General features: G+C 30.6%; 1 protein-coding gene across 2 annotated transcripts in view; it reads right to left on the bottom strand.

Annotated features, from left to right (window-relative positions):
* Window positions 1–13,036: 13,036 nt before the first annotated feature.
* Window positions 13,037–26,514, bottom strand: part of LOC142326316 (uncharacterized) — a 30,531-nt gene continuing 17,053 nt past the window's right edge. For both annotated transcript variants that reach the window (XM_075368718.1, XM_075368719.1), the window contains exons 8-10: window positions 25,184–25,534; window positions 18,559–18,809; window positions 13,037–13,265 (exon numbers count right to left, since the gene is read on the bottom strand). In XM_075368718.1, the coding sequence (XP_075224833.1) occupies window positions 13,126–13,265; window positions 18,559–18,809; window positions 25,184–25,534 (742 nt within the window). In that variant the 3' untranslated portion in view covers window positions 13,037–13,125. The remainder of the gene's footprint in view (window positions 13,266–18,558; window positions 18,810–25,183; window positions 25,535–26,514) is intronic.

The following is a 26,514-nucleotide window of genomic DNA, read 5'->3' as shown; positions in this document are numbered from 1 at the left end:
TCACTGATCTCAAGTCGGTAAATAAATGAAACAATTTTACAAAGACTATATAATGTAACAAATGACGGGGATATATATTTTATCAACTGTTCGTGTCAGTCGCACGCGAACTCCCACACCATCAACATACTACTCTGCAACTGCGTACATACACACATACACACACACACACACACACACACACACACACACACACACACACACACACACACACACACACGATCGCGCCATAGTGTGTGTGAACCGATAACATGTATAACGAAAAATAGTTGTTAATAAATTGAGCGGATGTGTGGGCAATAGATAAGCAGGTGTTTTCCTGTTTTATAAGGAAAAAATTATTTTTTTTGTTTTAATCGGAGTCGAGCGGATGTGATTGGTGATAAGGATTTCGAAACATGTTCATGCCGTTGATAAGCAACGTTTCTTATTTTAAAGGAAAAAATAACAATTTTTTTTGTTTTCCTGTTTATAAGGAAAAAATGTCACGCGTAGGCAGGACGGTCATCAGTCGAGCGCCGCATCCCGCATTGTAAACATCTCTCTGCGTCGCTCCCCTGAAAGACGCATGCAAATACACGCGCAGACGCCACCTCCCGGTGCACGATCTACAACAAGAACCTCCTTCGCGGTGACGCCTTCCGACGCCGTCGCCTCGATGACCAGGATCATCCTCGAAGTACGTCTAAATTTGTTTTATTCACACAAACAAATTCTACCACTCAAATCTAAAAATCAGGTTGGCAACACTGCGGGCTACGGCGCCAGTGACATTACAATCCAAAATGGCCGACCACCACCATCTTGGATGACGTCATTTCCGGCGGCCGTACCCCTATTTCCGTACTACTCGCACCTTTCAGTGGCATGTGATGGAGGCAGTTGATAAGGCCAGTAGGACTCTTATCAGCTGTCTCCAGGCTTATGAGTAGGGTTGGCAGGCCGAGTACATCCAAGCATAGGATGTTAGCTGTGGTGGTGCAGTCCGTCAACCTGTATGTGGTCTGTGTATGGAATAGAACCTTAGAGAAGAAGAAGGCTGTCAGGAAGTTGGAGGGGCTACTATTAGGGGTTGGAGACAGCTGGCTATTGGAGTAGCTTATGCATATCGGACGGTCTCTATGAAGGTTGTTTTGGTTGTGGCATCGTTGCCTCCTCTTGAGTTATTGGTTATGGAGAGAATGTAGAGGTTGAAGGGGAAGAGTATGAAGACTGTGAGAGAAGAATTGTTAGAGAGGTAGCAAAATCGATAGGAGATAGCGGAGGTCGGTTAGTGGATGCTGAGGTTGATCCTGTCCATTTAGCCGTGGCATAGAAGGAGACATGGGGAGTTGTCATTTCAGTTCACCCAATTTTTGATGGGCCATGGCTGTTTTAATAGTTACTTATTTAAAAGGAAAAGGAGGAGGGCCGATGTATGTCTCTACTGTACTAAAGAGGAGACAGCACAGCATACATTTTTTCATTGCCAGAGGTGGGATGAAGAGAGGCAGGAGGTTTATCGCAAAGTGGGTATGGTTACCCCAGGCAATATAGTAGAGGTGATGCTTCATGGAGAAAATAATTGGAGAGTGGTTAGTGAGATGATAAACAATATCATTAAGAGGAAGACAGCGGAAGAAGTTGAGGATATGGGACCTGTAGGAACTGTGGGGATCTCAGATTATAGTTGGACGGACAGCCCTGTTCGGAGAGGTGAGATGCTCTGACATTCTCATTTGGGAGTAAATGGGGACTCCAGGGGAGGATAGGAAGGGTTTATTAAGACCGGAGTCCCAATGGGGAGGCCCTTTGGGGCAACCTCATTTGAGGCATGGCAATTAAAGGACCTAGACTCAGCAATGTTACTGCTGAGAATGGTGTAGCCGAGCCCAGTTTGGGTACCTGTGATGTTAGAGGCTACAAGACACCACCCCAAGAATAAGTTGTGCTTGATGATGAGGACAGTCTTGAGAGGTAAGGGGTATAAAAAAAACAGGAAAAAAAAATGTTTGACCATTCCTGAGATGTGTGGTTAATTGAAACCCACCACCAAAGAACATTGGTATCTATGATCTAGTATTCAAATCCATATAAAAATAACTGTCTTTACTAGGATTTGAACTTTAGAACTCTTGATTTTGAAATCAGCTGGTTTGCAATGATGAGTTGCACCACTAGATCAACTTGGTGGATTATCATAAGTATGTTAACAATACTCCAAAAAAATTCTGAATCCTTGTAAAATAATAATTTACCTTCACTAAAATATTTAATCATGCTACAGTCAATATTTGATTGAGAGCAATTTTTTAACATTTCTCACCTATAATAAATATTTAATTAAACTAAAACATGAAAAAAAAACTATTAGTAAGAACATAATTATGATTTTCAAGTTATTTAAAAACATATATTAATATTCTAAAATGATATTTAACAGTGACCTTTGTTTAGTTAATATTGAAATAATATCTTTAGATGAACAGTAGGAATTACTCAAAACAGCCAAGGAAACCAGCAGGTGTATTGTTCATATTTCATTCCGAAATAGAAGAATGAACAAACAAACTGTTCAATCTACCTGCATAATATCATACACCAATATTATTTATTAATAACGTTTAAAATTATGAAATGATTTTTTTTTTTAAATTAAACTTTTTTTAGCACAATATAAATTATATACTTTGCCAAATATATCTAGATTTAATCATTTTAAAAGTGACATATGGTTTTTTTAGATATTGTGCCATTAATATATCTTAATCACTTAAAATGAAAAATAAAAAAAATCATTATCACCTTTATTTACTTACTATTTATATGTACAGGTGTATATATATCCACACAGTGGTATATAAACCTGTAAAGCAAAAAAATATTTAAAAAATTAATTTACTTAAATTTACTTTCTGGGTTAAAAAAAAAGTTGCCAAAGTGCAAATAAGTTTCCTGGCTTTGCTGGAAGAGTTATATAACTATGACGCAAGGGCTTTTCCCTTACAAGCCTGCTACTTATGAGAAAAATTAAATGGTACGTTAAAGTATGCAAGTATTCAAAAAATAAGAATTAAATAAAAAGATTATTATCCTACCCTTTGAATAAAATTAGGAATGAATCCTAGAAACTAGGAACAAGATTTGATGAAAGTGCCAGGGAACTTAAGATTAGAGGACCCCTTAATGGGATATGTCCTGAGGAGAGCATTGAATTAAAAAAATTTTTTTTTTTCATGTGTTTTATTGCGTTAATGTGATGGAAATGTGCAGTGAGTGTGTTGTGAGGTGTGATTTAACCCCACAAGTTTTTTTCCTCAGGCAGTATTGTCTGAGGAATCCCATGTACAGGCAAGGTCTCGGACTCGCTAATAAGTTCAATATTTTTTAAAAATCAGTTAAAAACCTATCCATTCACTTTTTCTCACCCCCAAACCACTTGTTTTTCTCTTTTCTTTCCTACCATAGGTAAAATGCATGCTCAAAATTTATTTCCAGTCTGTCCAGACATTCTGTAGGGCAGAGCAAGCCAATTTTTTTTATTCTGCTTAGAATGAATGGCCTGCAGGTATGTTATCAAGCATCGACAGACCTTCAAAGTGATTTTCCTGTGTGTAATAACCTTGGAAAGTTCCTCAATTAAGCAATAAATGATTTTTTTTTTGAGAAATTCTCAGATGAGACTCAGGTTTGGGGTCTGATGAAGACTTGATGACATATCTTTGGATCATTTCAAGCAGAATAAAACAAAAATTCAGCCCAATCCATCGAGTAGAATGCTCACATGGACTGGAAATAGGTTTTAAGTCTAATTTTTTTTAAATATGAGACTTCATTCTAATCTATACCTTGCAGGAGAGTAAAAAAGAAAAATACAAGATTCCAATTACAGATTAGTTTTATTTAAAAATTTGATTTTAAATACACCTTTTTTCACTAAATAAATCTTACTTTACTTTTTATGAATAAAATTTTACTAACATTTAAAAAATTATAATTTTGTTTAGCCTTTGTTAAGAACTGTTTTCTTCAATGTTGATTACTTCTTGATGTATTCTATTATAGCCAATTTTTAATTAGACTACTAGAACAACTTTACCAAGATACTTTCTAATAGTAATTCTCAAGGAACCTGAAAGATAATATGAATAAATGATGAAAATTAGTGTGAGTAATTTTATAAAAAAAATAGTAATAAAAAGACTACATAATAAATTGCCGTAAGCCAGACAACATTTTAATCAATAGTTTCATAAAAACTAATTTTTATGAAAACAAATTTTAAGTTTAATGAGTAATGTTTCATTGGAAATGTTTCCTCTGTATTATGATTTAAAAATCCAGCAGTTACATTAACGGTTTTTAACTATTGAGAGTTGCTAAACAAAATACCTAAGATGTACTATAACCCAATTTGTTTTTTACCCATTATCTCTGAAGATTGTGGCTGTCTTATCTCATAGATAAAAATAAGTTGAAATTCATAGTGTCTGATCTCAAATAATTTAATTTTTTAGATAGAAAAACAGCACCACGTTTCTAAGTACAGTCTAATTTATGTATTTTTAATTAAAAAAATTATAATGTTACAGCTACACTCTGACAAGAACAAATTTGTCCTGAGGTAACCAGAATAAATGAGTAGGGAGAAAGTATTTATAAGAGTAATGTACAAGTATAATCAACATACTGAAGTTCAGTGAGCCATTGAGCTCTGTTACTTCTGAACTCTTTTTTGTACTGTGCATTACAGTTCTACTTCATTCTTACTGTTAAAGTTAACAAAAAAATTAATTTTTTGTAATACAAAACTGTAATACCTTTTGTAATGCAAAAGGTACCATTATAAGGTACTTGTTATAACAATTGAGGCACGGTAGTATTTTGATTTTATCATCAAATTAAAGTCAAACCACATGACACACATCATATTTCCATTTGAATTGGGAGTATCACAGAATTAAAACAACCACATTATGTGTACAAGTGTATTGTGTAACATTATCTGATGAAAGTTATTTTCAGAGTGGCAGAATGATTTTTGGACTAATTTTCCTAATTAAGCAGTACAAAAGCAATACATCGTAATTATAAGATGTGGATATGGAGAAAGTAAAATGAACATATAAAGTGAGGAGTAAGGAAATAATGAGTAGAATTAACCCTCAATTGGTAAGGTGACGTTTCACTGACACATACTGTGAGGTGACATCATTTTGACACTCCTTAGATTTTAGTTACTTTTTACTTCATTTTTAATTTTAGTTATTGTTAAGTGAAGGAAAGTTTTTAAAATCCCTTTAATACTTTACATCATTTTTAATACAGTAAAACTGTTTAAAATAGGAAAATAGTTTATTCCATACTTCAATTTCATTTTCTTTTTGAATATTACACCTGTTATCAATTCATAATATATTATGTACCACAACTCAGATATTTCTTCTCGGTTCTACTTTACACCATCTAAAATTGGATTTACTCAGATAAATTTTTTCATCTACTTCCCATGTTTATCAATCCATACATTTTCACCACCTCCTGAAACTTCAACTTAGAATCTGTGTCATGTTTGTTGACAATACAGCCATTCCGATCAACAGCCTGTTCCTCATTTCCTCCAGTAACCAGCCCTCGATTTCGATTTCTAGCCCATTCTTGATTATCATTTGCACCTTGTTCCCTATTGTGACCTGTAATTGGTTCATCAATATCCGAATCCTCGCTTTCCCATGCATCCAGTTCATGAAGAATTTCTTCTCTGAAATTCTGATCTTTCACGTTCATTTTTACATTGGAAAAAATCAGTACGATTTCTTGATAAAGTTGAAACAAGTAGATGGAAAGAAATTAATATTTAAAGAAAAATCTGCATTATTTGATCATTGTATGAAAGGAGATTGTACTTACATAGAGCACATGTCAGTTTGATGTTGGACACTTGATTGAGAAAAATCAGACACTATAAAAATTCTCAGTGCATGGCAATCTAACTATAACTAAAAAATAACCAGCTACTGCAAATCATGTTTCATTATGAGATCAAAGAAGGGGTAATCACATAGCGACCAGATGCACACCATCATTTTAACTTCACCTCACCAGTTGAAGGTTAAAGAAGAAAAAAACACTTATATAGAGGGAACACAATAGAAATGGAAACTGGAAAGGATAATTGGTTGGAGGAAATGGAATCTTGACTTCTCCATTAGAAGGAGAAAGGAAGGAATTATGAAGAATGATGATAGTGTTAATAGATGAGATGAGGATTGGAAACCATAAAGGGATGAAGGAGAAGACTTGCGAGAGCAATGCATGGAGATAGCAATGTTAAGAAACCTCTTGCTGTGTAGAACTTCAGATGATGATGATACAATACCAAATAAATCAATTACCTCTCATCAATTTACTACATTTTATGAAATAGGTAATGAATAATTAATTATTCAGTAGTCAACTACTGATTTTTTATCATGACACTTGTAAGATATTTTTCATTATTATGTTGTCCACAAAATTCATACTCTCTTGGCTTCTCTTAGTGTTGTTCATAAGGGTACAATGAAACTGATGTTACATCCATTCAGATTTGAATAGTGCACTAACTTGGAGAACTGACTTTAATACACATTTTTCTTACTGTACAGAAACTTATTGTAAGATAGTATGCTTTTTTTGGACAATGTTTCTTTTTTTGGATAAAGCATGTTTCATATTTTGAAATAGGAGTATATTAACAGCCAAAATATATATAGTTTGATCCATTGTCTGCTATGTGGTTGTGGACAATGGATGCTGATCACCTGAGAGATTTTCTGGCCCTGGACCACACCCAGCTAGATGAGAACCCAGAGTTCACAGAAACTTGTCTTTATTGGTCAGTGCATTGCCAAATGACTCAACAGCCAAGGGCAGGCATTGGCTAGTAAGTAAGTAAGTTCATCCACTTTTTTTTTAATGTAGTTATTTAGGACAGCTTTCCTGATGTGGAGCCCATAGTTTATTACATCCATTGATGTAATAAAAACAACAAATGCCAGCATTTGTTATTAATTAGAAGCCTAAGGAATCAAAAAGCAGGTAAGATATAAAACATGATTCGTTCAGATGGACCTTGGATGATTTTTTTCCATGTAGAAATGCCAGTAACCAACCCATTCCAGTATACTTCAGATATGTTGATGTTGCATGGATTTTTTAGTGAGCTTTCTAACAGCTTAGCTTGTTAAAAGGCTCATTGAAAGCTAAGACTCAATCTTATCCCGTTGGAAAGCCTTAGAATATACAGGAGATATTCTCAGATCTGAAGGTATTTTTGTGGGTTGCCCAGAAAGTTAGTGTTTTCAAACACAATCTGTAAACATTGATGTTGAGGAAAATAATGAAGACAGTATTCCTAATGCAAAACTCGGCAGCAATATAAATATGAAGGAACAAGTTGATGGGTAAAAAAATGCTTGAGATGAATATTTCGACATACTTTATGAGGCGAGATGCATATTAAAAATTAATTAAATAACTGAAATAATTTGTTTAGCCTATTTTATCATAAAGTATTTGAATTAATTAAGATACTTTAAAGATTTTTATTTTGTTTCATCTGTATACTAGAATTTAACTGTGAAATACAAAAAAAGTGGCTGGCAAAAAGCCAAGAAATTGGTGTAGTGGTCACAATTCATCTACTGAATGAATTGGTCTCTGGTTCATTCTCGGTGAGGTTCTGGCATTATTCCATTTATTATCTCATTCATCTCTTTTAATTGAAATACTGTTATAAATGATTGTTGAAAAATTAAAACATTTATTTTCTTAACCCACCACACTTCATTCATTTTTAACATTTGTTATTAAAATATACTTATTAGTGCAAAAGTATGTATAAATTGAAAGTAAGTTATTTTATTGGTAATTTTAATTAATAAGCCTTATCTATTTTACTTTCCCAATTTGTAAAAAAAGAAGGAAGATATAAGGAAGATATTGCTGTCAAAATAAAATGACTTCTGCCTCTCTTACAAAAATTTATGTTTCTTGATGTTTTGAAGGCCAAAAATTCAAAAGTATAAAAATCATGGTTAAAAAATTCTCTGTGTAAGTGTGTTTGTTGATATTTACTCAGGTTTATTTTATAGGTGTTGTTTACCTCGAAATATTAGAATGATAATACATTATATTGTTGATTCTATTACATTTATTAAAAAAGTCTGAAAGGATTTGGAGCAAAATGAAAGAGGTACATTGAATAACAATGAGTCTAATATAAACTTTTCTTTGTACATTTCTTTTAATTAATGTTAATATATGTTATTATAAAATTAATTGTTTCACTCATTAAAGTGCATCTTCAGAAAAACAATATTATTTATTTTAAAACATCTTTCCCATAAAAAAGGATGGTGCGTGGGTTGGTTTGTTTATGTGCTCATATTTTTATTTTAGTTGCTATTGGCGCAGAGCAAACCAATGGTGGTGTGGTGGGCAGCACTCGAACGGTTTGTACTTCTTGATATAAACGATTTATCTAAAATTATATTTGTGTTTTGGGGATAAAAAAGGAAAACAATGGGGTTAGAGCTGTGTTATAAATTACAACTCAAAAAATAGCTTAAAATATTCAGGATTTTGACGTTTTTCATTGTAAATTTTTTTTTTGTTGTTAGTGCGCTATATTCATGATGGTTATTATTTAGTTACATTTGGTAAAATCATTTAACAAAATCTTGTGTAATGAAACATAAACCATGTAACATTTATGAAATTAACTGTTTTTATAAATGTATTTTGAATTATATAAAGTCTATATGAACAAGTTTTATGGGGTGAAACTGAATAAAAAATTAATATCGCCATTATTATGTCTATAATTAGTACTGTGAATAGGAATGATTTATTTTATTCCTTTAATCTGAAGTTTGCAGCTCAGGTTGTTGTACTTTGTAAAACATTGGGGGTGCCACAACCTAATAGTTATAGGCATTTGCAGAGTGGTATAAACAATCACAAGAATAACAAATACCGTGCCAGGCTAAGAAAAATGAGGAGTGAAGTGGTTCGCTGCCACCTTCTTGTTTTGGATATACTTTTGTAAATCTGTGCCTAGCTTATTAAAATGGTGTTCAACTTTAGCCCTGTCAACAGTTGTCTTCTTCACCTAAGAGTATTACTGTTTAGTGAGCATCATTACTCTCAGAGAAAGTCATTTATAACATAAGTAACTTAGTTGCTTTATGTGCAACGTAATCTAAAGATTGATTAAAGATTAAGAAATGTAAAGTGACCGCTAATTGTATATCCTGGAAATACGATTTCGGATAAGAAACGTAGTAATAATAAACTATTTTGGATGCGGACTTAACCTTCTTTATAGCTGGTGATGTGGCGGCCAGCGTCGATGTGCTTATAGGTATATCAAAGACCATTCCGTTGTCTACATGTCCCCGCAATGGTAAGTAAAGTGCCCATGTGTGTCGGTGCATGGGAGCTCTGAAAGCTCAATGAATAGAAACCTGTAATCAATGCAGGAAATATGCCGGTTCTCCAGCGTTGGTAGCCCTCGAGTGTGGTTGTACCACGGCGAGTAGCCTTGCTACAGAAGGAATTTATTTCTCATGCAAGTTGAACAATTTATCGCGGCAGAGGGTTCATGTAAAATTTTGCGAAGGGAAGCCTTTTTCTTATCGCTCATGAAATAACTAATTTCTCTGAGGTCTAGTAAAGGAAATACGGAAAACTTTCAAAGATCTTTGAAAACCTTCTTCTTTCAAAACGTCAAGACTACCAATGACATCCAGTCGCAGAAATTCTTGGTTTAAATAAATTAGGTGAGTTTGTCATACTCACAGCACTCACTAGATCCTCACAGCACTCTCAGTTCTTCAAAGGGTGTTTACAAAATCTACTCAATTGTTCTGAACAAGAAATCGTGAAGAAGTTGTCACCACAGGGAGTAATATAGTGCTGAAGACTGAACATGAGAAGGAATGGCGAAGTTCTCCCTTCTGCCTCTTGTCTTTTCACTTTTAACAGACCAATCCTGCCGGAGAAAATGCGTGCAAGTATACAAAGATCAGATATCAGATTTCGTCACACACCACTGTTCGATGTGAGAGAGACTGCCAATATGCATGTGTATGAGATTTCATTTTGTTGTCGATTATTCTTCCTATCATTGTAGCTAACATACAATGTTAGATTAACACCCATAGTGTAGATCTACATCAACACTTGCGGTAGAGTAGTATCTGCTGCGTGAGCGTTTGTTGTTGCTTTATGTTTACAATCTTTTTTTAGCTTCGAAATAGCTGACCTGTAAGGTTTTAACTTCCTGAACAGCAATTTATCTTTGTAAACAGTACAGTTTCTTGATCGGAAGGAATGCTAACCTTTGCAGTTGACGCAGACAAGAGGACCTTTTTACCATATAGCAACGATTTTTAATTTGGCTTAAATAACTGAATTTTTCGCACATGTATTTTGTAGATTAATATAAAAAAATCTGATGTGGACAACACATGACTTCCTTGTACGCCTATTAAATTACATTTAGATATTTTTTTAAAGCATATAAAATTTTATTTCATTAAAAACTTCTGATATTTTTTCATATATATTTTTCTTTTGTTATTATTGAATTATTAATCATCATATTTACAATCTAAGGTTAATAATTATTAATAAATCAATATATTTAAATTTAAAAAAATGGTTGAAAAAACAGAGATGAAGTCTGATTCGAACCCGATGTGTCTTCCCCTAAGATCCAAATATTTCATTAATTAAAATTTTATTTGGCTATAACTCTGGAACCAATGAAAATAAGTACCATTTATGATATATCGTTGAAAAGCTCTCATTGACGTTTTATTACTGCAGTTAAGAAAAAATCCAAAATCCAATTTCTTTTTGGATTTTGGGCTGTTTTGGACATTTTTGGTTCAGTCGATTGCAATCAAAAGAGGATGTGCACAACTAGATGTTACAACAGTCCTAAATCCAAAATTTCAACATCCTACGATTAATCGTTTTTGAGTTATACGAGATACATACGTACGTACATATAAATACATAGGCACAGACGTCACGTCGAAACTAGTCAAAGTTGATTCAGGGATGGTCAAAATGAATATTTCTGTTGAAATCTGGAAACCGAAATTTCTCGTTATCACAATACTTCCTTTATTTCTTACAAGGACGTAAAAAGGATATATATAACAATATTATTTCACTAACCAAACAATTGTTCATTTCTTTTTTTTCCATAAAAGAAAAATCTTTAATAAAATTTTTTAATCTCGTGTGGTTTTAAAATTTTCATATTAAAACAAAGTAAAAAAATCTTTATCCTGATCGGTGCATAGAAATACATATATATATATATATATATATATATATATATATATATATGCCACGTCAGTATAAGATAAAAAATAGATATGATTCAATTTCCATATCATTTAATTAAATATACAAACAAATGAAATAATGTTAGGTAAATAAATTAAATACAAAAATAAAAAAATGAATTTAAAAAACTCAAAAATAATTAAAAATTCATTAACCGTTATTGACAAACAATTATTTTGAACACATTTTTACTTTCCCGTCTTGATAGCGTCCTGCAAGATTTTTTAAAATATGTATAAAATGATGGTAATGATAGGATATCTAATAACTAGAGATAGTAATCAATATCTTTAGCTAAAGGAGAGAATATATTTTAGTTAGGAAAATAAAGACATTGAGAAAATAAAAACATTTATCATTTAACTCTATGTAGTAATTAAAGGAGAGAATATATTTTAGTTAGGAAAATAAAGACATTGAGAAATAAAAACATTTATCATTTAACTCTATGTAGTAATATAAACAATGTTTGTATTTAATATATAAGAGTGGAAGCTATGAAAAAATTAATGAGACCGATCATAAAACCGGCAGCAAAGTGAGTGGTGAGGAACTTTTAGAAAATATATTTTTTTTATATCAGATTGCAAACAGAGTAAGAAAATTTATTTTTTTTTTACAAAAGAAGCAATGTAGCCAGCCATTTTTCTTCCTTATGCTGCCTAGAAGATTCAAGATTTAGCTCTATCTCACACAATTTGAGAGAGAAAGCTCCCAAGCTCCTCTCACTCTCTTTCTACTCTTTCAACAGCCATTTTATAGCTCACCCCGCCTACATCTGGTTTCAAGATGTATAGAATGTACTTTCTTACACTATAATAATTACTTAAGCTCTATTTTTATAACGATAATAGGTAAATATAAAAAAAAAATTTTTTAATTACTTTATTTTTTTAAAAAGTTAAAAATTTCTATTCTAAATCAATTATTTTTTTCAATTATATACATGTACATCCTGCAGCTTTACAATAACAATATATATCTACTTCACAAGTATAAAATCAATAAAATATTTTTCAAAATCAAATTGTACTAAAACATTCAAATTGTACTAAAACATAATACTACATCGATGCTGGAATTTCACTTCAGATAAAAATTCAGTAATTATTGCTGGAAAGACAACTTTTTAAAGTGGTATCAACTTGAATAAACCCATGATTTTATATAGATACATTCTTCTACGTGAAACCACACTATATAAAATTTATATTTACATAACCAAGTTATGCACAACCTTTACAGTTACATAACCGTACTCAGTTTTTTAACTTTTTGGGTGACCATATTTAAATTTTGACATAAAATCAATCATTTTTAAAATTTAAGTGAACTTATTTACTTTTTTGTGTAATCTATAACTTACAATTACTTATGTAGGCAGGTACAAATTACCAATATAGTTTAATTTGCAAATAACATGTAGGACATATATTTTATTAGGGTTACAATGTATTAACGAATTACATCATGCGATTAATTAAAAACAAAACAGGAGTTGCAACAATTGTTACAAGAAAAGGTAATAAATCTGACTTTTCATGCAGGTAATGGGTAAAATTTGTCTTTTATTTTACAAAAACAAGTGCACATGAACACATGCAGGTGAATTTCATGAGTCACAGTGATTTGCAAAATGAAGTAATTGCACTGATATTCAAGAACTCTTTATTTTGTTGCAAGTTAAGTTCCAGCTAAGATGCAGTATACGTAATTCAAATAAAAATGATTAAAATTTTGTTAATCTTCATCTACATTAGTATAAAATGCTTCATTTCTTCGTTTGAATTTTTTAACAACTGGATTAGATAAATCATCTGTAGTACTACTATTTATATTTTTACTTGTTATTCCTGTATCCATTATTAATTCTTCTATATCTAGAACAAAAGAAAAAAAAACAGAAAAATTAAAATTTTTTTTTTAAATTCCTTTATTCATTACAAAAAATGTTAAAACATTCTTCAAAAATTATTTTCATTTTTACAATTTTTTGCAGCGTTACTCAGATGAAAGGGTAATTTAATGAACTCACACGGCAAGGATTTTAAAAATAATTATAAATTTACGTTGTTTGATATTTTGTATATTATTTACAGCTTTTATTATAATGTAGTTATTAATATTTTTAAGACTAGATATTATCATTAACACAGCGGGAACACACAATTGTTGAATTTTTAAAACAATAAATTTAATAATTATCCAATATAACAATTTTAATTGTATAAATTTCACATTACACTTGTACTATCCATATTGTGAACATATGAATAACAAACTGAAATCTCGATGAACTGCTGCATTTAATTTGTACTGTTCAATTCAGTAAGTTTCTGTTTGGTACTATATCAGAAATTGTCATGTTGTTCATAAAGTTATCACTGATACTTTATATACATATATATATATATATATATATATATTTTTTTTTTTTTTAATGAGAAAATGATATAGATTATATTTAATGAATTATATTATTTACAACAGAGAACTTCCTCAATGACATCAGTATTGTTGTGGTTCCAGATTAATTTTAACAATAATTACTGCTGATTTTATTTTTTTTAAGAATAACTTATTTAGGATGTGGTTGGAAAGAGTAGTAGTTGAAAAAAATAGCTTTAAAATTAGTTGGAAGGAATGTAGTGTCAATACAAGAATGGGGTAGTGCATTTGTACGAGTGTTTTACTAGAGCTGTCTGTAGCTGATAGCCACTAACAGATATAATGCACTCCTGCTAATTAAATGTTTATTACCATTTCCAATACACTAGTAAAAGTTGACGAGGGTGGGGTGAAAAGTTCCAAACCTGGATATGAAAACAAGATTTTTGTCAGTACATTTTGATTTATTTTTCAACATAGTCACTATTAAGATCTATTATACACTTAGCCGAGCATTGCACAAGAGTACTTATGCCAGTTCAGTATATCAATTTATCTAACTCCTAAAAATAACCATCTACTGCGATTATACCTTCATTACTGGTTGAAAATCTCTTCCCTCCAAGCCAATTTTTTTAAGTTAGGAAATAAGTGACAGTCACTGGAAGCCTTTTTAAGTTAGGAAATAAGTGACAGTCACTGGAAGCCAGATCAGTTTCATCAACTGTTAAAAAATCAACATAAGAATTCCTCAGGATTGAACCGAAAGAGCTCAAGACAATTGCTTGAAATGATTTTTTGGCACTATTTTTGGACGGGCTAGGCAAATGCAGTACACACTTAGTGCAGAACTTGTTCATGCCCAAAAGTTCATGGAAAATGTGTACGTATTCTGTTGACATGCCTATAGACTCTGCTAACTCGTTCACTGTCACATTTTATGCACTTTTTTTATCAATTCTGGTGTAGTCTCTTCAGAAGGGCATCCACTGAATGGTTCATCGCTAGTGTGTGTTCAACCCATTTTAAACTCTGTGATCCAGTGTTTAACTGCTGTACTTTAAGAAGAGTCTACCAATGTCATATCAAGCTCTTAATTAATTTCCTTAGCACTTACGCCTTTCAGAAAAAAGTATTTAACAAATTTCCATTTTCCAAAAACACTCCAATTCTTACCATTGGCGGTTTATAAATACTAAGTGATGCAGCAACTTGAAACTCCTGTAATAAACCAATTAAGCACAGAATCATGCGATACTGTTGGGAAAATAACCATACTAATGCCATCTCTGTGAGAGGCCTGGAACTTTTCACACTACACTTGTATATACAGATACAGGTGTCCCATGAAGAAATGGAGAAATTTTCAGGACATGTTCTACTGGTGAAAATAATGAAAAACTTTTATATAAACATAGGTTTGGAAATGCTTTGTTTTCAAGTTATAGCTAATGAAAGATTTTACCCAGATTTCAGCTCTTGTAATAAAAAGAAGCCCTACTGTAATTTTTGAGAGCTAGTAATTTTTTGAGCTTTAAATAATTTAAAGATGGGAAGTAGGACAAAACAGGTCCCAGAACTGTAATTCCAGTAGATTTTAAGATATCCGATATAAAACACAAAATTCAGTATTGAAAAACAAGTTTTTTTAGGTTTGTAGTATAATAACTTTATTAAATGAATAATAAATTAGGAAGATTTAGTAATAAAACTTGTAGAGAATTTAATTTTGAGAAAATCAATGTAAATTTAGCCAATAAATAAAAAGTAATACAAACTGCACTCTGCCTGATGTAAAATATTTCTGGTGGCTGTTCTGCATCATCTCAGGATTGTTTCATATAAATTCAATAGCATTTCGTAGTTTAATGAGTAACTCTTCTTCAGTATTAACCATTTTTTGGTATACTATCATATTTGTATGACCCCAAATGAAGTTACCTAGTGGCATTAAGTCAAGTGATCATGGTGGCCAATTGATTGGTCCACCACGTCCAATCCAATTTAAAAAATTAGCATTCAAGTGATTTCTAGCTGCTACAGGAAAATGTGGGGTTGCACCATTGAGCTGGAAAATCATTTTTCAAGAATGAATGCATCTCCCATAAGGTTTTCACTAAAAACAAATGGCCCCAGAATTTTGTCGTAAATAATGTGAAATCTATGCTGGAAACTAGTTTCCACAGTACCATGTGGATTGTCTTTGCTCCACAAAATATTATTTTTAGAACTGACGACTCTGTTTTTCATAAAAGTGGCGACATCAGTAAATAAAATTGGATTTACCTTACCATGTTGTTTAGACACCAATGACACAAGTTTAATCACTGGAGGTAATCTGCTGGCTGTAAATTTGAACTTTCTGCAGGCAGAAAGGATAAAGATTTTCTTTTTGTAGGATACACCACAATTTGCTTTTGAGAAACCAGTGCAACATGAAATTCACCTAGAACAGTACCTGGGCTACTCTGAATATGATGAATCACACGATGTTCATCATTAACATGATGATTTACTTCGATTTCAACATAAAACAAACACATTGGAAATGTCCCTTTCATTCATAAATGCTGATACACCAAATAAAACATTTTCGTATTTGGAATCCTTTCGTATTCCATGAAATCCCTCCTAATACTCATGTTGAGCAGTTTCAGAATTTCTGTTACAAAATCCACAAACATTATATCGGCATATTCCTCATTAGAATTGAAACGGCATTTTTCACTATGACATCATAACACTACACTTCCTTTACCTGTATGATAATTTACGACAACAGATTTAAATGAAGTACACAATTTTCATTGTTGACCAATGGTTAGTATTGCCAAACTGTACAATAATTTGTTTTTTTAAATATTTCTAAAGTAATATATATTTCAATTTAGTTTTTTTACATAATTATTTGTTTAACTGTGTAAATTATTGAATATACACAGCTAAAATATTGTTTTATAAATTTTTCATTTCTTTTAAATTTATTTTCAGTAATTAGTGTTTCCGTTTTTAAAAAGAATGTTTATTAGGTATAGAAAGAATGCAATACCATTATTCTCTGTCTATTTTTTGTCTGTTTTGCTTCAATAAAATACAGATTTTTTAAAAGTTTTTGTTTACTTTTTACTGACTATTTACATTAATTTTCTCAGAATTAAATTCTCTACAAGTTTTGTAACTTAATTTTCCTAATTTATTAGTCACAAAGCTATTAAACTACAAACCTAAAAACAAACTTGTTTTCATCCCCAAATTTCATGTTTTATGTCAGATGTCTTAAAAAAAAATTATTGGGTTACATTTCCGATACCTGTTTTATCCTATTCCCAGCTCAAATTACAAAAGAAACTAGCAACTTTACTGCTGGTTTTAGGTCCCAAAATTACAGTAGGGCTTCTATTATATTAGAAGATCTGAAATTCTGGTGAAATCTTTCACTAGCCAACTTGAAAACAAAGCATTTCTGGACCTATGGTTACATTAACCTTTTTCATTATTTTCACTGTAGAACATGTCCTGAAAGTTTCTCCATTTCTTCATTGGACACCTGTGTGTGTGTATATATATATATATATATATATATATATATATATATATATATATATATATATATATATATACGATCACATTCATTACATTTATTTTATATATGTCACAAAGTTCAAATGTATTATTAACTTCTTTATTTTCAAAAATATATTTTATAGATTTACTAGTTTTATTCAAGACTATATTTATGTTTATGAAATATAATGATTTTTTTTAGTGTAATTATTTTGATATTTAAATGTAATACTGTTTACAGGTAAATCAGATTTATTATTATAATCATCATCATTATTATTATTATTATTTGTAATTTATAGTGTTTTTTTTTCCGATATATTTCTGTTATTTTTATACTTTTTGTATAATTTAATCAATAAAATCATTGTTATAACCATTTATATTTGTACGATTAATTTCTTAAAAACATCACCAACATACTTTATGAGTAACTTTGTAATTTTAACTGCTACAGATGCAGTAATTTAACTTTGAAAGCACTCCAATCAGGTAAGTCTTCTTACCATTTCTTGGCTGCAGTGGGTGGTAATCTTTAGGATTAATGCTTATAAAAAAAATTCTTGTAATTAGGCCCTGGAGTATTGGTGTTCCACAAGGTAGATTTCTTTACATTAATCACCACAAGATGAATATGCAGCAAATTCTGACTTCTGAAACTGTCTTCTATATGAAATTTATATAAAGGCTACACTGGAGAAATTGTGACATTCAACAACAGCTCTATGAGTAACTGTACTACAGCTTTGTTTGATGGAAATAATAAGATTCCAAAAAGTTCTGGTTCATATTCTGAAAAAGATATCTTTTTATGAGAAATCATTTGACATACTTGTGAAGAGACAAATTATTCTCACTCATGAGAGCTAATAATCATTGAAATGTAGAGATAATCAGAATTACTGAGTATAACCATGTTTTCATGACCTCATGTGAACATATAATAAGCAATAAAATTTTGAAAAATTTATGAAAACATAATTTACTAATAAGTGATAATAACCTAGAAGCATATATTGTACAGACCGCCCACACTTTTTTAGATTACAAATCATCATGCTTTTCTGAACTTTTTATGTAATTTTTGAGTAGTACCAAAAGCTAGTACACCACATATCACACAATATATAGCAGTCAATACAACTGCAATAAAATATTAGTACTCCAAAATATATATTTTGACTTAATAAGTTAATAAATAAACATGAAAACTAAACTTACCTAACTTAGCTTTTCTTAATTCAAAAGATTTCTCTTTTCTGTTATTGTCGTCATCATCATTATCAGTGTTTATATTTTGTGGAACTGGAAGAGATAATGATGACTGATAATGTTTTGTTGGAGTCTTTACTTTAAAAGAATCATCTTCGTCAGAGACATCTGTTGAATTTTTTGGAGGTGGAAGAGACAAAGATGATCGAGCTGTTCTTGATGGTGTGTTAAAACCAAAAGATTCACTATCTACAGTTGTTCTAAAAAAGAAAAAAACTCATTATTAATTGTTTAAAATAGTGATAAGAAACAGAGTGGAGTTAAATCCACTCTATATTAAATAGGAAAAGAAGAACAAACTTTTGATCAGCACTGAAAATTTATGAAGTTAATACAAAAAGATTATATACAGGAACCAATGACATAATTTTTTTTATATACTATTTATACTAATTTAAAATGTACTGATCTTAAAAATTAACAATATTATATTATACTAATGTTATATTAATATAATAATATATAACAATAATACTCCCTGAGAAACATGAAAAGCAGAATGCTATACTGCTTAAAGTCATGAAAAACTTGAATAAAATATTAAGGAAAAACGACAAAGAATACAAATAAAAAAAAATTCAAAATGTAGTCCTCAAAAATAACACAATTTTTACAAATGACTAGGTACATGAAATACGTCTTTACAGCATAATGCAAGAACTGCAATGCATGAGTTTTGAAGAGACCTATTAACCAGAAACTTTTTAAAGCAAAATGGACATGAAAATCCATCTCTCAGAAAATAAATTTCTTAAATGAATTGCGAATGGGAATAAGAATCTGAATAAAAATAAGAATAAGTAAACAAACCAAATGCATATATATGACACACCATTAGAATTTTTATGCTGTTTTTGTGAATTAATAATGAACAGTCTGAAACATTTTGTAGGCAATACACATTTTAAATGGTGAGAACCAGAGATAGAAGGCAGATTAGATAACTTTGGGTTCAGAAAAGATATGGACACAAGCGAGGTAATTTTAACACTTGGAATAATTTTGAAAAGCAGGCAGGAGAAAAAATAAAGCTAATTCTTACATAACTACTTTCTTAGAAGAAAAACAACGTACATCTTATAAACTTAAATACAAACTTGTGGAGAGAAATAGATTAAAAAGAAATTTTAAATTACTTGAAAGAAAGTAAATTGAAATAAATCTTATGAAGGAGTATAAAATTGAAATGCACCAAACTGTAAAATAATGAAGGGGTTTCAGTCATAGTTTTGGAACAAAGCATGACAAGAGATATTTGTAGTATACATCAAAATGTAGAGAATCAGTCTGAGTTTTCAATAGATTTACACTGAGCACACATGCATTCAGAAGGTGAATAGCTAAACGAAGTCTATTAGTTACCATGATTACAGCGCAGAGTAAAGTTCAAAGTGATTTGCAGCTTGGTAAGTTTAAGTCAGCTGTACTTATTAAGCAAGAATACTGTCATGTGAATGACAATCACATGAAAATAACATTCAGAAATTGGACAAATGAATCGGAGAAAAGGATAGCCTACTGAAGCATTTATCACCATCAGTGTCTGACGAGACTATTGAAAGCATGCAAACAAGTTATTTGCTCAGTCTAAAAAATCAGTGCATAAGTGTTTTGTAGAATTTAAAATTCCAAAAATAATGTTCACAATGTTTTAAAAATCAACTGCACTTTACTCGTTACATACTCCAGATTTTACATAAAATTTACCTCTAGTATCAAAATTCAAATTTTGAATCTGCTATTGATATTCTTGTAATAATGTGACACCAAAAATTAATGAGTGGTAACACAATTGGATGAGGTACAGCTATTGGTCTCTTCTTTTTTGATGAAAAAACTATTACGGGACACAACTAACTGGTTATATTAAAAACGTATACAGTGCTTCAAATACCAGAGAATTCTAGTCTCAGTTAGACAGTGCTCCTCTACATTTTGCCACATTCATCCAAAATTACTTAAATGAAGGATTTCCTCAGCAATGGGTTGGGCAAGAAGGGCTGGTCTCCACATTCTTTAAATCAGTATGGTTTTTTTATTTGTGGGTTACGTGAAGATACATGTCTCTATTAAAATAAGAAATCTGGACTATTTGAAAGTACAGATCGCTGAAGCTGTTACATCTATCATACTGAATGTTCTCTGCCATGTGAAGCAAGAAATGAATATAGTCTTTACATCTGCAAAGCAAATAAAGGACACAAATCAAAATCTACTTAACATGTAATATTCTCAAGAATTTCTCTTCATTTCGATGTATACTTTATGTCTCTATCATGCTTTGTTCTATATGCTTGAAACAACACTATTATTATACAGACATCATATAGTGAATGAAGAGTAAGATTAAAAAAAAGGGGAGATAAGGATGTAATCTATGTCCATTATTTATTAAGTGACAATCAGAAAAGACGAAAAAATTCAAAAGAAAAAGTTGAGTAAAGTAACAGTAAAGTAAAGTATCAATTACTGATACTCAGTTACTCGACTCAAATCAAGAGGAATCAGTGATAAAGAGTAATAGATGGTAATATTATTTTAACTGAAATTAAAATGAAAGAGAAAGTTATTTATAAAGAGTAAAGTAATTCAAAGTTTATTAACAATGAATTACATATTTAAAGAGAAGAATATATCTGTATATTCAAATACAAGAATAACAGTATAATTTTAACCAAACATAAGAGAACTTTTTGTTCAAGCAGTAAATTTATAAGATAAGTAACACGGGATGTTAAGAATGGATAATTTATGTAAAACATTGTAAGTAAGTAAAAACAAAGCAGAAAATAAATTTCTGCATAAAACTACATGACTAAAAGCTGAAAAAATAGTTCCTTTTCCAATTCCCAAATATACTATGATATTATACCTTAAAAACTAGTATACAATAAAATTACTTAATATAGAATAAAACAATCTAAAAAGTAATGCGATTTGTTTTGAAATCTGCTAAACAGTTTCGTTTTATGAAGCCTCAAATTTGAGCGTATATACTTTCTTTCACAACAATATTACATTTGAATAAAATTAGCAATCAATATTTTATTTTTCACTCTTTTTTAATGATTCCAAAAAAGAAGTCAATATCAAACGCAAAAATGTGTACAATGTGTGCTAGTTTCTGAGAAATGCAACAAGTGTATTTCTGAATTAAAACAGCTTATACGAGGGTGGGATGAGAAGTTTCCAGCCTGACACATAGATGGCGTCAGCAGGTCTAATTTCTTACTGGCATTCTATAGTACAATGCTTCAATAGCTTGTATAACAAATTTCAGGTTAGTAACATTGTTAACATGTTTGGCAGCCTATTGAAAAAGATGTCTGTTATTTTCATGAAAATGGAGAAATTGGAAAAATGTATAGTCATAAAATACTTCTATTTGAAAGCTTTAATGCCATTTGAGATCAAACAAGAAATGGATTCAACACTAAAACTCTCTTCTCCATCATACTTAATGATAAAATGGTGGGTTTCTGAATTCAAAAAAGGTCGCAAAAGCAGTGATAAAAAATCACACTCCAGAGGTCCCATTGAGGTCAAACTCTCAAAATAATAGAAAATCCATATAATACTGCTGGTGGATCACAGAGTAAAAGTGCATGAGATAGTTAAGACTGTTATAATGTACAGGTAATATTTTACATAATTATTTGGGCATGGAGAAGCTCTGCACGAGATAGGTGCCACGTTTTCTAATTTATTTTTCAATATAATCTCCACAAAGACTTTTCATAAAGGTGCTCTAATGTAGTTTGCCAACTTTATAATGCGATTTGTTGAGCTCCTCAAAATACTCATTTACAGCATTATGAATTTGGTATAACTATATTACAGCACCACTTTGAGTGGTGCTGTAATATATGTAAAACTAAGTGTATTAGTTTTTATGGAGATTATATTGAAAAATAGAAGCAAAAAAATCCAAAAAACAACTGTTTTTTCATTCGGCCAGAAATTTTTCGCCCATCCTTGTAGTACTAAAAAAACTACAAGGCTTAAATAATCAAATGAAAATTTTCCATCGGTGAACTAATTATAAAAAAATTATTTTTCTTTATTTTTTGTTTGTGATACTGTTAAAACATCGAACTTTATCTGAAGAACTAGAATGCAGATTCCATATTTGTTTTATGATTCTAGAATGATATAATGGGGCTAATTCGTTAAGCAAGTAACACATTTAAATTGTTTCTTTCTTATTACAATGTAAGGAAAAAAGCACTCAATTAGTGCATATTTTCATATTTGATACAATTTTAAATTTTTATACTTTTGAATCAGATACTAAGTGACATATGCTGAAATTTTATTTAATAGCAGCTTAAACAAAACTACTGTTAAGTTACTATATTAATAAACATCTTATACTATAAAAAATTTTTGAATTAAAAATGATAACATGAGAGATCCTCTATCTAATAACAACAAAATCCTTCATTAATCTTATATAACAATAAGACCTTACTTTTGTAAACTGATGCTTCAATGACCTAGCACTCACACGTCAAAATGTGTATGTTATTTTTTATTTGAAAGAGTATGTCATATTAATAGGCACAGCAGATAATTACAGGTACTTGCAGAAGATTTATACAAGTGCAAAATTAATATTTTATAATTATCTACTTTCAAGTAGAAATAAATTTTTAAGCAATGTTCACATACTGAATAATTGCTGATAAGACCGTAACGGTAAATACAAAAAATTGTATACGATAAATTTGTTTGTTATGGATTGGTTTAGTAGTTAAGAAAGCTGTTCTTAAGTTTGTTTTCTATCTCCCTTTCCTTATTAAAATGTGTACAAGAGCATGTTAATGAACATACACACACATAAGATAAGTGCTAGAAATGTCTACCATGATTTCCAATGCATGCATCAACATGTTTTCTTACATTGTACGTGACCTTTTTCAGTGTAGCAGCAGTGATAATTCAAATACAGACCTCAATTTTTTGTTTAAGTTCATCAAGTGTATGCGGGTTGAGTACAAATTATCTTTCAAAAAGCCTCACAAATAAAAACTGGGAGGACTCAGGTTCAGTAAACAAGAAGGCCATAGACTATGAGATATTATCCAGTCATCAAAAAAATTGCATACTACTATTTGCCATGTATGCAGATGCCCCATCTTGTTGTAGCCAGCAATCACGTTTATCAGTATGTAGCAAAGCTATAAACTGCATGATTATTTCTTCTACCATTCAGCTGTGATGGTTTCCAAAAAAAAGACAGTCCTGATAATTCTCCGACAAAATAAACCACCCCACACACCAATTTTTTGCAAATCTAATGGCTATGCATGAAACACATGTGGATTATCTGAAGACCATATCCTGTAATTCTGACTGTACTAAGTCACTAAGATAAAACTAAGCTTCATCATTGAAAAAATACTTAATTAGAAGAGATGTCATTTCGAATGAAACTTCTAAACCACCAGCAATACTGCATTCATTTCTCCTTATCTGGTTCTTGGAGCCTTATCAACTCCAGAATCATTGGGAAACGTTAATCCAGTACGGATGTAATTTTAGAACATTAGCAATTTTAGCCTTATGAACACTTCCGTAAGATAGCCTAGTCTGGTTAGAAAGTTTTCGAAGAGACTTTTTTGGAGAATGAAGAAGTGTTTAATTTATAATCTACAAACTGACATCAGTTAAAACACTTGGATGGCCAGTACACTTACAGTCATGGACAACACATGTATCCCAAAAACGATTATAAAAAACATATAGTGGAGTGGATCTGTTTGGCACATTAGCATCTGGAAAAGCATTTAAAAGATCTTCTTGAAACTTCGCGTACGATTTTGATTCACAGTAACTCAGAACAATAAAGATTTCTTGCATAAACAACATTGCTGCTTGGACTATACAAACTGCTTGGTCTCACGTCCCACTGCTGCCTGGAGATGTGATCTAGCAGTGATACCACACATAATTCTGTCATACAAAAAATTAACCTAAGTAAAATATCTTTTACAAATTTAACTGTCATTCCTACAAAGCAGAAAAATTTGGGTTGCACGACTTTACGATCACTCTTATATATATATGGGTGGGTGTGTGTATGTGTGTATGTATATAAAAGGATGAATAAAGCTTTCCTAATACAACACAAACTACTCAAAATTATAATCAATTATTTTCCTTAGTATTAAATTTCAGTTAAAGCAAATATAAAAGGCTTAGCTTTATCTAATAAGAATCTATCTACCAGTTCAGCTTTTCTTTTATAAGCTTTAGTTAAGACTACCAGATTGATAGACAACAAATAAACAGTTTTTTCCAGCTTATCTAACCCTTTTGATAGACCCAATTTGGTGAATGACCAAATTCTAATGAACATTATTCAGAAAGAAAGAAAGAACATATAAAGATACGGAGGATGACAGGAAGCGATGATCACACGAAGATCAGGGTGAAAGAAGATCTTGATAAAGCAGTAGAATTAGACGAAAAAACAAATTAATAGTTCAAAATTATAGAAAAAAAGACAATGACTGCAAACAGAACAGTAATTGCTTTTGATTTATTAAAAAAAAAAAAAAAAAACACTTACTGGCATGATGATGTAACTGACGTATCTGTATCATCTATGAAAGTAATCTCTTTTTTATCTGGTGTCAAAAAACTAGGTAAAGATATGTTAGAACAATTTAATGATATATTTAAATTTGGTTGAGATTTTTTCAGTAATACCAATGGATCTTCAATGAATAACTTTTCACAAAATTCAACTGTTTGTGGATTAATTTGAGCACCATTTATAAAATTCATTTTTTTCGGACTGTCATTATCATCTTCTGAATACGGTATGACAGTATGAACAAAGTTCAATGGAATTTTTAAATTACTATTAAATCTTGATAAAACATCATTCTTTTCATCAGAAGTAGGTGTAAATTTCCATCTAAAAAAGAAACATATTATTTTCACATTAAAATCAAAAACAATGAGTAATTTTTTTATATATAGCTAATTAATCAAAATACATTTTACGAAATACGAATGGAGGTTTTGTGAATGCTACTTTGCCTCCATTTTTGAGAGAGGCATATCATATTTAACATATATAAAACACTTTATTCTTTCTCTCACATAAGGTAATTTTCTGGGCTGCAAGAAATGTTATTTTATCTTCAATTTTAGTATACGCCAAAGGTTTTTTCATTTTAATATGTACTTTTTTTACATTGCTGGGTTTTTAGTTTTTAATTCATTTTTAACATTTAGTTTTTTAAAACATCATGTATGGGCGATGATAATGCAAAAGCACTTTTCGCCCTGGAAGAAGAGTTTATAAAATAAAATCTGAAATAATTTTATAAATTTAAAGCCTAAAATATTATGCAAATAATTTATAATTTGATTTAAAATCTTTAGTTTTTACAACATACTGAATTTTATATTTAACAAAAGACTTTATTCTTGCTAATAAATCTGCTATCTACTACTCAAGGTTAATTATCTATTTTGTTGTATATATTTAGAATATATTATGGGAAAGATGTAAGGAGTAGGAGTTCTTATTGAATAATTATTTTGGCCAATTGTCCATTTTCATTAAAAAATCGCACATAATCATACTGAAGATAAATACAATTTACTACAGCTAAAGCTGTGATCCAGAACTGTCCAGTATTGAAATACTAGCCATGCTAACTGAAAAACTTGAACACTGAATTTTTAAAAATAAAATTTCACATGAAAATATTACTTATTCTTTTTTTACAAACAACTCTTATATATATATAGTACTTGGAATTATATTAAATATATATAACATATTATAAATGTGAAAGAAATAACAAAAACAAAATTTCAATGTAATTTACGGATATGTGACTATAAAATAATGATTAAACATGATTCTACTGTTAGCAATAGGTA

The sequence above is a fragment of the Lycorma delicatula genome, chromosome 6, assembly GCF_047948215.1.
Source record: "Lycorma delicatula isolate Av1 chromosome 6, ASM4794821v1, whole genome shotgun sequence".
In the NCBI taxonomy this organism is placed as follows: Eukaryota; Metazoa; Arthropoda; class Insecta; order Hemiptera; family Fulgoridae; genus Lycorma; species Lycorma delicatula.
The sequence above is the reverse complement of the archived record's forward strand: the minus strand, read 5'-3'. Positions and strand labels throughout refer to the sequence as shown.